Here is a 17,087-nt window from a genome sequence, read left to right as displayed (position 1 = left end):
TAAAATATCTCTTGTGTGAAGTAACCGCCCTGTCACGATTCCTGAACCACATTGTAGGATATGAATGCAGAACTTCTCGCACCCCAACCGTGAATCATACGTTTGGTTTTTGCCTTTATTCATTTTTGATAGGGGCATATCTAGGCCAACTTTGATTGCTGATAACCCACCCACAAGCAAGATTGTACATGCACATAAACAAAAAGGCTTCCACTTCCCAGAGGATGATGGTGAAATTAATCAAGTTACAAAGACAGCACATTTCATTCAGGGAAGCTGATTAATCTCCTGTGTTTCATTATCATGCACCTTGAGCTCCCCAAGGCATAAAACATTGTGTTGCTTCTTGGTTTTCTGACGTCCTAACAGAGATTGCCTCATCAGATTGGAGCACAAAGACAACTCTGCTGTCAGTTTTTTGTTGTGATGACCCACACAGTATATAAACTTCTTTCATTAGCCCCATGAGGTAATGTCCTAGGTCAGTGACTGCACCTGCAAAGATCCAGAAGCTACCAGTGGGGTGAGGTGCTGGATGAAGAAAGCTGATTTATATTCATCTGACATACATTAAAATGAAGATGGAACATGCTTTAAGACTTTACTCAAGCTGTTAGAACAACCCTATAAAGGAGGCTGGAGACACCAAGCTTGTGGGGATGGGACTTCCTGTCTCTGCGTCCCCTGTGCAAAATGCCTTATACATAATCCTGGTGATGCTGGGGATCCTGGGTAATGCCACCGTTATTGTGGTGATTGGTAAGAGTGTAATAATGGACCGTGGTGTGGGACGTACCTCGGACATCATTATCATTAACATGGCACTGTCTAACCTGCTTGTGTCTCTGATAAGGAACACGCTGCTTGTCATATCAGACATGGGAGTCAAGGTATGTGGTATTTAAGATTAATAGTTTTTAAGATTGACAGTGAGTCACAATTTAGTTGTTTCAAAGGGTATGTTGATTTGACTTCTTTTGCACTAATGATGGGAATTACGGCCCTTTGAAGCGAGCCGGATCTTATGGTTCAGTTCCTTTCCGGCTCATCGTTCTTTTTTTCTTTTCTTTTTTAGGGGGCCGGGGTTAGGCTATAAGGTTTATGTACAAAATAATCATTCTGATAATGATAGGGTAAGATTTGGATCAGATTCAAACTTAGACATCCCACTAATATAATTTCACTTCCAATGTGTGGACCAGGTTTAGCAGCACCAAATTACCCCAATTGTCAGATCTAACGTCAATGATCTGCATTTTAAACATTACATAAAGCCATATCCTTCTGCTTTGTCAGTGAATTTATTACTTTGAATTTGAAGTTTGTGTTTGCCACAACAAACCATAGCTGAAAACTAGGGCTGTGTATTGGCAAGAATCTGGCGATACGATATCACGATACATGGGTCACGATTCAATATATTGCAATATATTTCGAAACGTAGGGCGATATATTGGGATTTTTTTTGGGAAGTATAATTCTGGAAAAACTAATATTTAAAACATATGTGCATAAAAGTCAAAGAAGTTTACTTTAGGTAAACAATTCAGTACACAGAAAATCAAACAGACAGTTTGGGATTGTAGTTCACAGGTTCTTAGTGAGCTCATTTTTATATGCTAAAGTAGGCCAAAGTTCAGCCATAGCTACATTTTTATCTTCTAGCAAAAAGTCAGGCACCGCTAGGCACTGCTAGGCAAGGACACTAGTGGTGCGTCTCAGCATAGCCATCTAGCGGTAGGGGGTTTAAACACAACATAAACGTGAACCACTGTCTTACATGAATATTTTTGCACATAAACTTAAAAAGAAATTTTAAAAAATCAATATGTTTTTGAAAATCGATACTGCAAAATAAAATATCGCGATACTCAAGTGTATCCATTTTTTCTTACACCCCTACTGAAAACTGTAGTAGACACAAGGTGAGTTATATTTCAGTAAGGTTGGTGAAAAAGACCTCTTTGTGTGTGCGGGAGATAAGTGAGTACAGGATATTAGTCTGGAAAAGTTAAAAATTTGTGAATATGCATCTTTCTTTTCTTTTACAGATTTACTTATCCAAAGGGTGGTGTCAGTACTTCATGGCTGTCTGGGTGTGGCTGCGATCGGTCAATGTTTGGTCAACGCTCTTCCTCAGTGCGTTCCACTTCCGGACACTGAGGCGTGTGGCTCCTACTATTGCGTGCCGGGGCATTCCTAAGACATTACTTCTGAGTCTGGCGCTCATCTGGTTTCTCAACTTTATTTACTCCATTCCTGCTCATATATTTTCCACTAGTGGGGGCATTAACAGCACAGAGGTGAGAGTTTGCTGCAACAGCAGGCTACATTATCTTAAGTTAAAGGACCACACCTGTGGTTTTTAATGTTTCAGCCTATTTTCTACAAGTCATGTAGCCTACACATCACAGCTCATTTTGCACACCATGCTACGAAATGTGCATGTTCGAGGCTGGTTCCATTCATTTCTGTACAGGATGAAAATCAACTTTGCTTTCATTCTTATTCTTATTCTTTATTTATAAAGGACAACACACATTAATCATTGTGTGACCCATCCCAGTTATTAACAACTTTGCATTTATTTGTGTTAGAGTTACATTATCATGACATTACCTTAGTAATGTAATGTAATGCTGACTACAAAAGTAAGCTGCATTACCACACAGACAAAAAATAGTGCAGACTTGATGTTAAATTAGACAACTATTATGTCTGTCTGTATAGCATGTGTAAAAATGTAACATTGTAAAGGAGTTTGGTGTGAAAACACTGGTATGGTCCTTTAAAGTTTAGAAATGTTTTGTGATAAGGAAAATACAAGTAAAATTTCTTAAACCACAAAGATTTGATGTAGAACAAAGGGGTTACGCTTCAAAAAAGTTTAATTTGTGGATAGTTTAGTTTATTTTATTAATAATACCAAGTATCAATCTCTCCCTTTACAAGTGGTACAGAAAGTACTGACATTGGCCTAGTTTAGACTAGCTATATCACAGTGTATTCATCTGAAGCAAGAGGCCTGCATTTATGCTTGACTTCAAACAGATCAGCAATAAAATATTTGTGTCGTCATTGTCCCTTTTCTATGGATAGATTTCTTCTCCCTTAATGGCTAAACGTGTATGTTCCACCCTCTTTCCTCCAGCCTCAATCATCTCTCTTCCTCTTCTTCTCTCAGACCCTGATGCTGGTGAGCAGCACAACTCGCCCCCTGCTGGGCTGTGTGTGGAAATTTCCCTCCAGCCTCCATGGCTTGGCCTATGCCACCACATCTATTATCATTAATGAAGCAATTCCCATAATACTTATGGTCTTTACCAACCTGGGATCCTTTTTCACACTCTACACCTATGGCAGGATGCAGAGTTCGGGAAAGGGTGCACCTTTAATAAAACGGGTGCCTGCTGAGAGACGAGCAGCCAAGGTGAGGAAAAGGAGGGTGGAAGGGGGAGGCTTTGTGGTTGTGAAGAGCTCACTGAAGCCATGTACATTATCATGTAGATGAGCTGTTGATATGTAAATGAAAATGTTAAATCTACAACAGACCTGAGAATTAATTTATGGAACCATCAATTGTTTCAATTTTTTTGGAGAAACAAAAAAATAATAACTTACAGTTGTACTTTCACATGGCTCTTTGTAGCTTGGCTTATTTAAAGCTAATGTGCTCACACTTCTTGCTGTTTGGATATTGTATCTTCAAGATTAAAATCAGCTAAATGACATGTAATGTAATGAGTCAATTTGAGAATATTTGATCAGTTTCATCTCCCTCCCATTCTTTGCGTTGTGTGTTTCTCCAGGTGATTCTGGCTCTCATAATGCTCTTCATTGCATCCTGGGGAACCAGCGTTATTTCTGTCAACTATTTCAACTACAACCGTGGATCATCTGTGGAGTTTTTTCTGGTCATTGCTCGTTTTTCCAATTCTACCTTCATTGCCATGTCACCTGTTATTCTGGCAGTTGGCCACCGGCATCTGCGTGCTTTCATCAAGTCTTTGCTCTTTGCTCACTGACAGAAGCCCTGTAGATACACAATACTGCTAATCATAAACAGCTATTTGCATCAACTTCCCTAAAAAAAAAAACATTTAAAGGAGGTTCATGGTTAAAGGTATCAATATGTGATGTTTCTAAACCTCTACATTTGCATATGCGTGACAGGAGTTGGACTGATGGACTCAATAGAGAGACAAAGTGCTAAAAAGTAATTAAGGTTCCAAGGAATTGTGCAACATTGCCCCATTTATTCAATATGTAGACAGGGCTGACAGATGATGTGATGGCTTTGAACAGTCTAAACAAATAGTCAAAATAAGAAAAAATAAAAAAATCTACCAAAAGCACTTCATTTAGCGCTACATTTTATTTGGAAGCGTTCACTTGGAAAGTTTTTATTGTAGGCTTGTGAAGCACAAGCCTACATACATTGGATGTGATGCTAGCTTAACTCAAATGATTAGAATAGGATATTATCAGTTCAAAAGAAACAACAAAGAATCAATGTTACATTGGATTGGATGGAATTGTTTCAACAATAAAACAAAATCAAATCACCTGCTTGATTGCACTGTGATTTCTGAATTATAACATACTGTGTTTCAGTTTGACTTGCATTAAATGGCTTGACATATCTCAAAATAAGCATAAATAAACAGTTCTGTCCAGAGGAAACATTAACATACAGCAGTATGGTGCCTCTGGATTCAAATGGACGATGCATCCGTGCTAATTTGGGTATACATTTTAGTATTTTTTCCGTACTTCAGTATCAGTGCAGTCACACTTTCCATCATTTGTTTGCTTTAACTTTATCCTTCACTTTTATGACCTTGCTCTCTTTTTGAACACTAAAAGCAGTTAGTTTCCCTTTCTTTCTTTTAGTCTTTGGGGATTTACCCACTTCTCCAGTGTCTTCCCTGTGACATTTAAGAACTTTAAACCACATCAGGATCATACTCATGATTCTCCTCCTAAGCTTGCCATGTCCCAGGGCCACCACCATGGGACTGAATCCTACAAACAGCGAAGCAGAGAATTGGGCCACAGTCAGTAACCCTTTAGCGTGTTGTCCCCTATCATAGTTGTAGTATGTCACTGCAGCAACCTGTAACGCCCAGCAGACCACGAAGAGCAACACCAGCGACATGATCACATAAGCTGCTTTGCGTTCAGTGGACACGTGTTTGTCCAGCTCCCCATGGATTCCTCCTGACTCTGCCCCTGAGGTAACAGCTCGGATGTGTTTTGCCAGAGCATGAAGTGTGGCTAAATTGGTGCAAACCATCAGCACCAGTGGCAACACCTCATTAATTGCAAGCGAAGAGGAGGCGAAGGCTGAGCCCTGTTGGTTGGAGGGGAACTCCCAGACGCAGCCCAGTAGAGGCCTGGTGGTGCAGCTGATCACCATCAGCTCCACAGTGGTGTTGCCCTGAACATGAGTGCTGTATACCAGAGCTGGAGTTGAGATGGCCAGATTTGCCCCCCACACAAGCCCCAGAACGATCCAGACCCGCCGCCGCTCCCTCTGCTGTGTGAGAGGTCCAAAGGCAACGTACTGTCGCCTCAGGGTGGTGTAGTGGAAGACGCTAAGTGCTAGAGTCACCCAACAGCCCACACCTCGCCACCACACCCACAGCAGCATGAAGATTCGGCACCAGCCTGGAGACAGAGACACATCCAAGCCCAGGTCTGACACAAAGATAGGTACTGTGCGGAAAAGAGAGGTCAGCAGGTTGGCCAGTGACAGGTGCACCAAAATTGTGTCAGAGGGAGGGAGTCTCCGAGACGTAGTCTCAACAGCTGACTGAAACACCTGAGAGTATAAGCAAGACAGACTGAGAATAATCCTACCCTGAACATTCAGCTCAATCAACAAATACTATTCTCCATTTCAACTCACCACATGGATGACCAGGATGTTTCCCAGGATGCCAGAAAAGACCAAGAGCCCAAACAAAATAGCATCTAAAGTGAGGACTTCTGACATGGCATCACCCTTTGCATGGCGACATAGTTAGCTTTTTCTTGTTGACAAGCGAATGTGTGTAAACATCAGGGCTTCACGTGCACCACTACTGCTGCTGATGCTCCTCATGGCATTTTATATATGCACACAGACAAACAAATAGATTTGTCACACAGAAGGTTTCATCTTTGCTGACCAGGCTCAAGGTCAATTTAACCTAATATGTTGATGCTTTGAGTGCACATGCAGCGGCAAGCATTTTCGTGTTTTCTTTCCACATCACTGACCAACTGCAAATGCAACGCTGCCTCTTGACTTGAACAATCGCATCAACAGGTGTGGGTCGCTGTTATTTATTGTGTTTATAACAGCCTGTTGCATTAAACATTAAATTGTTAAATCTAAATCATCACTTAACTATATGGAAATCCATGTTATGAAGGACCGGCAATCTGCTCATTTAATGTTAATAGTTTAGCTAAATGAAAATATAGCTTTCAGACCATCAGATATAATATAAACTGCAGATTTACGCAACAGATTTAACTAATTACCCTGTTCGACCTTTAAGGGCCCGGTGGAGCTTAGTCAGTCCCAGTGAAGCAGCATTTGTTTCTACTATTAGTCAGCTGTTCATTCTCTCCCTTGGTACTAATTGTTTACTGAGTTGCCATGTTTCTGTCTTGGCACAAGGCAATTATTGCTCATACATGTTTTCCATTGTGCTTAAGATTAAACTTGTTTTTTATGATCATTATAGGTGCTATTTGTTCATGAGGATTTTATACAGAGAACATATGGCTATAATTCCATTCAACCGAAATTACAGTTGGGCCCAGAGAGGTCTTGGTATAATTTAACTTTTGAGGCTGTAGAGTTTCTGTTATCACCATCAGAGGGCTGAATAAAATGACCTGATGATCTCCCATTACAATTCCATACAACAACACAAGCTACTATCCTCACCCCTTTCTATATATACAACACATTTACTAAAATAAGTTGAACCCAGGAAAAAACAGCAGCAACAACCTTCTGTCTCGCAATTGTACAGCACTTAATGCCCCTGTTGGGAAAATTAAAGAATAAAGTGTATTTCTTTGTCTTGTCCATTTTTACCATTTCCCCCCAAAAACATAATATACCGTTCATATATTGGGCATGCAAACTCTATTAAATGCCATGCAACCAAAAGTGAGAGTAGGGAGGCATCAGATGCAACTATATCAAAACGTGGTTCTTGCAGTGTAACTTCACCACCACCACATGAGTAGGCCTACGAATTGTGTTTTTGGAATTTGAACTGTAAAAGCACCACTGCAACTCTAGTTTACAGCAAGCATAATAAAATCTGAGGTCAGAAAGAGACATGGCACCAAGATTAAACATCTAAGTGTATTTTAAAAGTCCAATCAGAAAATGTTAGATGTGCTTCTATATTAAGAGGCATTTTGAGTCAGTTTTGATCTGAATAAAGACTGATTCTGTTCATTTTTTCATGTTGGCAAAACAATTAGTAAAATTGATGATTATAGCCTAGAAGATTAATATTGCCTTACATTTGTTAAAGCTAAGTGATTTAATTATCTAAGCAATTTTTTTTTTTCAAACACGTAGCCTACGTGTCTCTCTGGGACCCTATATCATAAAAATTAAACTAATACAAGATTAAGAGAAACATGACACTTTTTAGGAGACGGGTTTTTTATTTGTCTGTAGGTGTTTGTTTTTATGGACAGGCAGGTGTAGCAGCTCTGATCTGCTAGCCTACTCTTCGTGGATGCGATCAGACCTGCAGGTATACGCAGCATGTGGGATGCTTTGGTTAAAACCCTCCATCCGTCAGCGTTGTCGGGACCCTGGTTGTTTTCTCCGTTATTGACAGAGACCTGCAGCACTGTGTGGGATGATGACTCACAAACCGACTGTTGACGACTACAAATATCTATTTTGTGCACGCACCCACGCTCCCAATCACACCGCGGCGCGCGCTCCTCCACGTGCACTCTTGCACAGCAGGAAACAAACCCTTTACGTCAAGCCAGACAGGAAGGCGAAAGCGAACCTGATGGTCTGATAGCCGGGGTCCTCTCCGAAACAAGTAAGTGTTTTCTTTTTAAATGTCTGTGAGTGGAAAGCTGCACGGCTTTTATCATCGTTTATAGGCTTTATTAACTTTATTCTGCAAGCTTATCATATGCAAGGTCACACTCGAATCTCTTACTGGCATGGAGCCGCATGACTAAATGTCGGTAGGCTAGTCCTAAATGTTCTTTCTGTCTTTCTCTCGCAGATGCAGACCCGCTCCTCTCGCCCATGGACGAGCTATCGCTTTTCACACGGATTTCGTCGTGTGCACTGAGGCAGAGCTGATCTTATGGCAGACATCAGCCCGCCTTGTACCATCGCCCATCTGATCCACTGTGAGAGAAAATAATTCGACGAGAGGACGTGAGATGAAAAGCCAAAAACGACCATCACTGCTCGCCTTATCGGCACTCCTGCTCTGCACATTACACCAGACAGCTGGGTCCAGCAGATCTCATCGCAGCAGCACAGCATCATCAACAACAACATCCTCATCAGAGGATAGAGGCAGGAATCATTTGGGGACCCAAAACTGGCTAAAAACGACAAACATCAGTTCTAATGGCAATCACAGCCACGATAATAGGCCAAATAAGCTAAAAGAGGCAATGGGGCAAGTGAATAGCTTCTCTTTCAACACCAGCAGAGGCAATATGACTACTGTGATAACGGAAAAGTCTGGCAGGGCACCAAACTGGAGCTGGGAAGAAGGGGTGTCACCACTGTGTGCCTACCGAGTGATTGAGGGAGGTATTGGGGGCCAGCTGTGTTTTCGACACACACTGTTTGGGTACAAGTGTCACAAGGGAGACTGCAGGACAGTGGTGTCTTTCAGGAATCTGGTGGCAAATATTCTCATCAATGGCAGTGTACTGTTACAGTGGACCCATGAGGGAGAATCCACAATGACTGGCCGAGACGTAAAGACAAAAGAGACTGTAGCTGGTCAGAACGGCGATGGGGATCCAGGGACAAATTTAACAAGAAAGGAAAGCTCAAAGGCTGCTTTCAGTGGCCGACGACACAAGCGTGGAGGCTATGAGTTAAGCTGCTGGTGGAATGGAAGCTATACTCAATTTGAGTGTGCTGGTGTCCATCTCGGATCTGGCTGCAGGGACTTTCTCCTGATTGAGCTGCATGAGAACATCCCCTACCGCATCTGCCTGCGCTCCCTGGCCCGCTTCGATCCAGCTCAGAAAGCAGACCAGCGGGACTGTGTAGAGTTTACCTTGCCGCCATCTGGGATGCAGGACATTGTGATCGCCATGACAACGGTTGGGGGAGCTATTTGCGTGATGCTGGTCATCATCTGCTTGCTGGTGGCATACATCACAGAAAATATCATGAGCCCCACGACACAGCACACATACTCCTACCGCACTCACTCGCATCACTGATGTGACACTGAATCCAAGATGCACTGTTAATAAATAAAATGGCTCATACATTTAACTTCCATAATGACCATATCTAATCTCACAATCATAGCCACTCACTGTCAATAATACTTATTTTTTAATCAGCCACATAATGACATAAACACCCTGTTACAACTGAATTGAAGCACAAACTACTGTGGGTACATGCCTTTCTCAACCTCTGCGAGGATGCACTGAACCAAAAGTACTGATAACCTAATGTACATTTACTATCATACGGTAGTTTACTGTGTTGTGTTTTCGTTTAAGGTTGTGATTGAGTCCGTCAATCTGTATGCTGGCTGCTTATACAGCAATACAATTAATGAAATGGCTTGAGCGCATCAGAAACAGCAGTTTTTGCTAAATGTGCAGCCTGTGAAAGTGTCCAGACTTGTCCTGTCCTTGCTGTGACAATGGAAAATAAAACTTAACTGAATTACATTTTTCCACTTGACTAAACTATCAAACTGTGTAGTTTTGCTTTTGGTTCCGCATACAGTATTTGTACCATTTTGTGAAAAGCAATACAATCTGGTGTACAATCTCGAAATACCGTGCCAAACATCTTTAGTTAGAATGCCTTTATGTCCTGCTGTCAGTGAATAAAGTACCATGAGGTCATTTGTAATACTTTACAGCTGTTGTGTTTTTTTCTCCTGGTGTGTGATAAAGTGTGTGCATGTGTTCATCCTCCCATCCCTGGACAATTTACAAGAATCAAGAACAGACAGGAATTAAAAATATATCGGTATAAACAGACACTATGTGTCTGATGCAGGTTAATCACTGGGGCTTGATCCCATTATTAAGCTTTTTTTTGTTTATGTCTTTCTGGATGGTTAAACAGTATAGCAATATTGAATGTGTTTTTATTTGAAAATGATGTCACCTCAGGGTATTCATCATCAGATCAGATGAAACAAATAAGTCCAGTGGGAAGAATGTACACAGCAAAGTACAATATGATATATAGTAAAACAATACAATTTTGCTGCTATTATACACTGTACAGATGCAGTAACATCCATATGAATGGTGGGGAACCTTAGATGTATGGATCCAAACACAAAAATATTGGTATTGAACACAAATTAAAAGGAAAAATATATCATCAAAATACGTGTACGCACTGTCTGCTAACACAAACACGATGTCAACTCGAGGTTATTTTTGTATTTTGCGTTTTTCACGCTGGTTTGTTTAGGCCTATTTACTTACTCATTTGTATCATTTGTGTGCCCCTAATAATGTCCCGGGTGCCCTCATGGCCAAATTTAATGTAGGCCTAGTAAATATATGTCTTTCAAGGAAAGTCACATTTTTGTTTATTGACTTCACGTCTACGTGCATTTTGATTTCTCAGCGTGACTAGTAGGAAACCCCGCCCTCAAATGACATCACTTGATGGATAAAGCCGTAGTCGCTAACGGGGCGCCGCCATTTTAACTTCCTGCATCAAAAGAAAGCGAGCCAGTCGCACAGCATTTGTATTCGAAACGTTTTCTTAGTTAGCGTAACAAAAGGGGTCTGTCTTGTTTTGTTTTTTTCAGGGAGCAAACCTACTACCTCTGTATAGTTTCTGACAGCTTGTGTCGGTTAGTTTCAGCCGGAGAGACGCAATGCCGAGCCACCCGCTGCGTGTAGCGGTTGTGTGCTCGAGCAACCAGAACCGCAGTATGGAAGCGCACAGTATCCTCAGGTAAAGATGAGACGCCGGGAGGAGAACAAAAGGAAAACCACAATGAAGTGAACCAAATCTGCCCGGTATCGAGCCGTTTCTTGAGCCGGTCACGAGTCAAGCCGACACGGTGGCTGACAGTCCGTCAGGCCTCAACGCAGTTAACAATGGACTCGCTCCTTTTGAGTGTCACACCGGGGCTATGGCCTACTTTCAACGCTTATTACTGACTAGGTTTCAGGTTTGCGGTTGCCTAAAGTAGATATCCACACAGATTTTGTTTTCAAACAGATTCAGGGTTTTCAAAATGCCGACCCAAGTTGGTTTTTTTTATTTTTTAAATTCTCCCACATGCTGACTAGAGCGCCCCCCTGGAGGGAATATTCCGGAAGGGAGGAACTGCAGCCTGTGCAACATCGGGTGGCTTAGCCGCTCTGACCAGTCCCCTTATTTACACCATTTAGAAAGGTTGTCTATATTTATTTGTAAACCAAAGGTGTGTGCTGGTCTGGGACTGTCAGACATGTCACACTTGATCTCATTCCCTAATGGCTGTTCTTTTGTCATTGGGAAGCAGTGAACTTCTGTCTAGTACATTATTTACAGGCCAAGATAGCCTTGTGGTTAGCTGAAATAAAATAAAAAAAACAACTTTCTCTTAATGTTTATTCTATATTAAGAAAAGGTTAATCTCTTATGTAGCAGGAGACAAGGTGGAATTGGCCTATGCACTTTAGTGTCCAGTGATGTCCTAATTCAGCCTGTGACATGGAACAGGACCATGTTATACATTACGTTTTATAACTTGTATGTGAGAATCAAATTTCAATAGCTGACTTCATAGGGTACCTTTTTACTTAAGTCGTGGAAAGATGCTGATACTGCATTTGGCTCTTGTGTAATGTTTTCTTGTGTCTAGTGTTGATGTCAGAAATGGTATGTAATTTATTGTCTTGTCCTTTTTCGTCTTTGCAGCAAACGTGGATTTGATGTGCGTTCATTTGGGACAGGGTCTCATGTGAAGCTACCCGGTCCTGCCCCGGATAAGCCAAATGTGTATGACTTCAAAACGACATATGTACAGATGTACAACGACTTGGTCCGCAAGGACAAGGAACTGTATCCCCTCCTCACTCACTTTTCCAAACACACTCACACACATTTATACTGTATACTGGAAGCCAGATAAGTAGACATGACGTATGTACATATATTGTGTTTAGATATTTTTCTTTAGGGGAATTTATGCAAGTGTGACGGCGTTTGAACGGCACAGCAGATGGGACTGCACCGATGGGTAAATCACATGCAGGGATTTTAGAATGTGTTAGATATATTTTGTTATTAAACCTATAATATACAGTGGGTGGAAAAACACCTTGCAATACAGCAGTAAGTGCAATTTGGTGAAGATCAGTTTTTGTGGAGACCATCAGATTTGAATCTATATTGACTTCTAAAACTCTAGGTTATGTTGAGTGTATTTGCAAGGGTCATGTTACCACTGTTGTTCCTCGCTAGTGCAGTTTCCCTATGTCTTGAATATGAGTGTTAATTTTCTCAATATTTTTGCAGTTTGAGTATGTTTTTTTTCAGACATTCCAGTAGTTAATTGCTGTAACGGTTACACTAAAACTAAAAGGCGAAAGTATCAAACCACCAGAGAACTCCATTAGCAAAGAAAAACAGTGGAGACATGTAGACAACACTGACTGAAAAAAACCTAGCAGAGCATTTAACAAAAACATCACAGGCAGTTTTCCTGTTCAAAGAACTGTCTTTGTGAGTTGCATCTTAAATTTGAGTAAGATATTGACTATAGTACCCCAAAGTTTAATAAAGTAAGTTCAACAAATGAAGATTAATTACTTGTGTTGGTCCTCCTTAGTGAGACTATACATGCACATGCCACCAAACAGGATACTCAGAAATCCTTGGACCCCATTACAAAAAGCTTGTAATGTCTGGAACTGGAGCCTTAAAACCTGTAATATTTTCCATCGCATTTTCTTTGCACATTTGAAAACAGTCAAACTTTGAGTTCATCAAAATTATGTTTTTTATTGTTCCTGTCAATAAGTACTGAGTTGTGTTGTATTTTATTTTATTTTTTTGGTCTTCATTGATAAACTTGAAGTAATCCATGTCTCCACTGCCAGTTAGCAGTTTAAAGGTAAACCTGCCCCCTTGGTTGGTAAATTTTAAGGCTTAATTTATTCCTGGAATATCTCCAATTTTTCTTCAGATAATTGCTTTGTTTAATTAAAGACTAGGCTAAATGTAGGCATATTTTTTTTTAGAAGTTAAGCATGTCTAAGGGCATCTTGAGTTATTCTCTTTTAAATAGGCTTCCTTTGAAAGTTGAGGCTTAAAAGTAGTAGACGTGTGCTTCACCAAATTTTTACCTGCTAATAATATTACTGTATTGCAGGTGTACATTTTACCACCCCACGGTAGGTTGTCTGTATTCCTGCATGTCAAAGGTGCTGTTACAAATTGTAAACTAGCTGCCCTGTAAATCCCAATGTATTGTGAATAGAATATGTACATACTGCCTCTTACAAAAGTATTTGTTGTATTCTTGCAACTTTGCATGGATTTCTTAAAAATATAGTCCACTATTATCGACAATTCACCATGGTGGTTGGTCTTTTTTTATTTATAGCCTATATTTGGCAATGTATTTTAGGGTGGCCATGTAGTGACAGCAAGATGGACTACTTTGGTTACATTTTAGAAACCTGGAGTATTTGAATTATAACATATGTATTATGGACAACAAATGCCGGCTGGGCAGTCTCAGAATTGCTTGTCAATAATACAAGTTTCACATTTTACTGTTAGCCCTGAAATGCCAATCTTCTATTTAATTATTTTTTTCCTTTTCACCAGGCCACTTGTTTGGTAGTTTTTTCAGACACCACTAGAGGGTGCTGTGGTTTGTCTAATACAAACACTTGATGCCATTCAAGGGTATACCCCACAGTGCAAACAAAATATGCAGTCTCATTCAGACGAATGAATATCTGACCGTATCACACAGTCTTGGCAGGCATTGGAGTCCTGTCTCTGATAGTGTGATGGGTGTGTTGTATTACCTTGAAGTGTGTCTCTCGCTCCTGCTGTGCTCCTTGACTTCCCAACTCTTTAGATACACACAGAATGGCATCCTGCACATGCTGGACCGCAACAAGCGCATCAAATCAAAGCCAGAGCGCTTTCAAAGCTGCAAGGAGAAGTTTGACCTGGTCATCACATGTGAAGAGAGAGTCTATGACCAAGTGCTGGAGGGTAAGGCTTCTCATAATGAATAGTATAATCACTGAAGGGATATAGTTGGTAATTCAGAGCCCCTTGCAAGAACACTGCTTTGATACTACATGATGACATTTATACCCCACAATGGTTTGTATGCAGACCCAAGTTTTTACTTTTTACTTCACTCTTTCATCTTTGTTGCTCCCCAGATCTGAATTCAAGAGAGCAGGAGACTCTACAGCCTGTGCATGTTATCAATGTAGACATTCAGGATAACCATGAGGAAGCCACGCTGGGCGCCTTCCTCATCTGTGAGCTGTGTCAATGTGTAAGTGTCTCCTACTGGGATTCTTAAATGCTGTTGTACAGGCACACTGAGGGCATAGTACAACAAACACTGTTGTCATGTATGACATTGTGGTTTAATAATGAAAAAGTATTAAGTATATCTTTCTACTTCAGTAGTATGAATAAAATGTTCTTTAAGTGGACCTAATCTGCCATCCAGTATATTTCCAAAATGGGGGATTCAGCGGTCACCTAATGCAAATGCTGCCAGTGCTTAAAAGGTGCTATATGTTCATAATATGGTGTGCAGATTGATTTGAGTTTATGCAAGTGAGTTGTGTGGATTCAGGCTGTTTAATGTGCTTCCTCCTCCTTTGCCCCTGCAGATCCAGCACACTGAGGACATGGAGGATGAAATGGATGAGCTCATACAAGAGTTTGAGGAGAAGAGCAACAGGCCTTTTCTTCACACTGTCTGTTTCTACTGATACACAATAGAAATTTGCAATAAACGCAGACCCGGATCACAAGCAATCAAACAATATGGACACACACACACACACACACACACACACACACACACACACTTCTTACTCCTCAGTCATCTACAACACTCTTTATATACAGTCTATGCCACAACACAATACATGCACATTGTGTTCCTACACACACGTACACACACACACACCTTTGGGTCAGGACCTAAAAAATGGCTGCTGGTGATGATGGGTCTTTCCTCTATGCAGAGGATGGACTCGCTGCTCTCGCTCTGCCTTTATTTCTCCGGATCAAGGTCAGGCCAAGGAGGTCCTCCCTCAATCCCAGTCCAGTAAAATTGCTCGACCATGTCTCCTCAGGGAGAGCCATTAACACCCACACCCTTGATTCAACAACTCCTTTACCAGTCCCTTTTGATTTTGTTCAGTACAGCATATTAATGCTGTTTTTTTGTTTTTGGCAAATTATATATAATTGTAATTCATTTAAGTCAGATTTTTATTGCTGACCTGGGGCAGTGTAATTCTTTATCTCGGGGTCAGACAGGAAGGGGAGAATGAACTGAACTGAATGCATGTGTATGTGCGACCATGTGTTGTAGATTAGTTTGGATTAAGTTTAAGTGGGTGGGCTAATAATGAATAACCAAACCTAGACCTCTCTAAGGCTCTCCTCCAGTGTGTTTCCAATATAATGTGTTGATTCATATTTAAACTTGGATATGCTGTTTTTCAGGGCGTAGTATTTTTTTTTTCTTTTGTAAATGTCAAAGAATTGAAGCATTGTAATTATTTGCAAACTGCGAGCTCAGCTCAGAGTGCCTGATTTTTCTGTATGTACATATGAATCCTCTAAAGAAAGAAACCTCTCTAAAAACATGTCATGGCTCTTTATTTGCTTTGTGATATTTAGTTCATGATGGTTTTATGCAAAATGGGTATTTTTACAAAAAAAACTATTAGCATTCTGTTACATCAATTAACCATTATCAAGCTATAACTTGTTCTTTCGGCGGATCCTGTTAGTGGTCGCCACAGCGGATCATCTGTTCACACCTAACGTACTGTATATGGAAAAATCTGACTATGACTATCTAGCTAATAACCATGTTAACGTTAGCTGATAGAGCTGTCATGTTACTTTCACATCTAATTTGATGTTATAGACCTTTGTGGACAAGCAGGGGCAACTTCGATTATTTAAAAAATATTTTACAGTAACGTGTCCAAAGCCAAACATGAGGACTTGGTTTAAATAGTTTTGCCTGTTTGAAATCATAGACTATAAACAATTATTTTTTTTAAACAATCGAAGTGTCCCTTGTCCATATTCACAAACTTGTAGTTCACTAACTGAAAACCCAAAAAGTCAGCAGTAAATGTTTATCTAGATAGCTTTTATTGTCATTGTACAGAAAAAAAATAGGAGCGCTACTCACATTGATCAGTGCAATAAAAAGACAGGAAAATACCACAAAAACAAAACTTCAGCAAACAAACATCTACAGCCGGCAACAAAGGTTAAAAAATATAAAGTAAAATAAATACAATGTAATTTTGCACTAGGATAAGTGTAATTATTGTATATTGTAACAAATCATTTAGTTTGTTACCTAGGCCTGCGATACTTCTTTTCCTAGGATGGCGAAGGTATGGCCCGCCCTATTCTGCCTCTGATTGGCGGCAACGAGTACTAGTCAATCACTGTCTATGGTCAATCAGAAGCAGAGGGCCAGGCCTTCGCCATCCTAGGAAACGCTCATTTGCTGCCCGGATGTAGCTACCTCGGTTTTAATCTGCATAAATTAACTGTACGTAAATAATGAGCTATAGCTGTTTTACATATTAACTACTATGAAGTAAGTATTTGTAGGCTTTCT

The 17,087-nt window shown here is 40.5% G+C and overlaps 4 protein-coding genes across 4 annotated transcripts; 3 read left to right on the top strand and 1 right to left on the bottom strand.

The window, feature by feature from the left end:
* Nucleotides 1–472: 472 nt before the first annotated feature.
* LOC114553868 (olfactory receptor class A-like protein 4) lies at nucleotides 473–4,070 on the top strand. Its single transcript, XM_075447419.1, is given in 5 exon segments — nucleotides 473–511; nucleotides 651–890; nucleotides 2,052–2,303; nucleotides 3,185–3,430; nucleotides 3,810–4,070. Coding segments are annotated over 5 exon segments (993 nt in total). The 3' UTR covers nucleotides 4,026–4,070.
* Nucleotides 4,071–4,801: 731 nt separating this feature from the next.
* On the bottom strand, nucleotides 4,802–5,998 carry ora4 (olfactory receptor class A related 4). The gene is made up of 2 exons (XM_028575060.1): nucleotides 5,912–5,998; nucleotides 4,802–5,824 (listed from the first exon to the last, which is right to left on the bottom strand). The coding sequence occupies exons 1-2, from the start codon at nucleotides 5,996–5,998 to the stop codon at nucleotides 4,802–4,804; spliced, it is 1,110 nt and encodes a 369-aa protein (XP_028430861.1).
* A 1,798-nt stretch (nucleotides 5,999–7,796) lies between these two features.
* On the top strand, nucleotides 7,797–10,121 carry fndc10 (fibronectin type III domain containing 10). The gene is made up of 2 exons (XM_028575295.1): nucleotides 7,797–8,078; nucleotides 8,271–10,121. The coding sequence occupies exon 2, from the start codon at nucleotides 8,434–8,436 to the stop codon at nucleotides 9,460–9,462; it is 1,029 nt and encodes a 342-aa protein (XP_028431096.1). The 5' UTR covers nucleotides 7,797–8,078; nucleotides 8,271–8,433; the 3' UTR covers nucleotides 9,463–10,121.
* Nucleotides 10,122–10,898: 777 nt separating this feature from the next.
* ssu72 (SSU72 homolog, RNA polymerase II CTD phosphatase) lies at nucleotides 10,899–16,086 on the top strand. Its single transcript, XM_028575309.1, has 5 exons — nucleotides 10,899–11,185; nucleotides 12,140–12,283; nucleotides 14,316–14,455; nucleotides 14,632–14,750; nucleotides 15,097–16,086. The coding sequence occupies exons 1-5, from the start codon at nucleotides 11,106–11,108 to the stop codon at nucleotides 15,196–15,198; spliced, it is 585 nt and encodes a 194-aa protein (XP_028431110.1). The 5' UTR covers nucleotides 10,899–11,105; the 3' UTR covers nucleotides 15,199–16,086.
* Nucleotides 16,087–17,087: the final 1,001 nt, after the last annotated feature.

The sequence above is a fragment of the Perca flavescens genome, chromosome 4, assembly GCF_004354835.1.
Source record: "Perca flavescens isolate YP-PL-M2 chromosome 4, PFLA_1.0, whole genome shotgun sequence".
NCBI classification, from domain to species: domain Eukaryota; kingdom Metazoa; phylum Chordata; class Actinopteri; order Perciformes; family Percidae; genus Perca; species Perca flavescens.
Note: the sequence above shows the minus strand (reverse complement) of the source record. Positions and strands in the feature narration are given on the sequence as shown.

Bases quoted from the DNA above. Each gene is read 5' to 3' on its own strand.
- fndc10 (XM_028575295.1), top strand. From the start codon at position 8,434: ATGAAAAGCCAAAAACGACCATCACTGCTCGCCTTATCGGCACTCCTG.
- ssu72 (XM_028575309.1), top strand. From the start codon at position 11,106: ATGCCGAGCCACCCGCTGCGTGTAGCGGTTGTGTGCTCGAGCAACCAG. The intron at 14,456-14,631 runs GTAAGGCTTCTC...GTTGCTCCCCAG, and splicing joins CTATGACCAAGTGCTGGAGG to ATCTGAATTCAAGAGAGCAG. The intron at 14,751-15,096 runs GTAAGTGTCTCC...TTGCCCCTGCAG, and splicing joins TCTGTGAGCTGTGTCAATGT to ATCCAGCACACTGAGGACAT.
- ora4 (XM_028575060.1), bottom strand. From the start codon at position 5,998: ATGTCAGAAGTCCTCACTTTAGATGCTATTTTGTTTGGGCTCTTGGTC. The intron at 5,825-5,911 runs GTGAGTTGAAAT...TTATACTCTCAG, and splicing joins ACATCCTGGTCATCCATGTG to GTGTTTCAGTCAGCTGTTGA.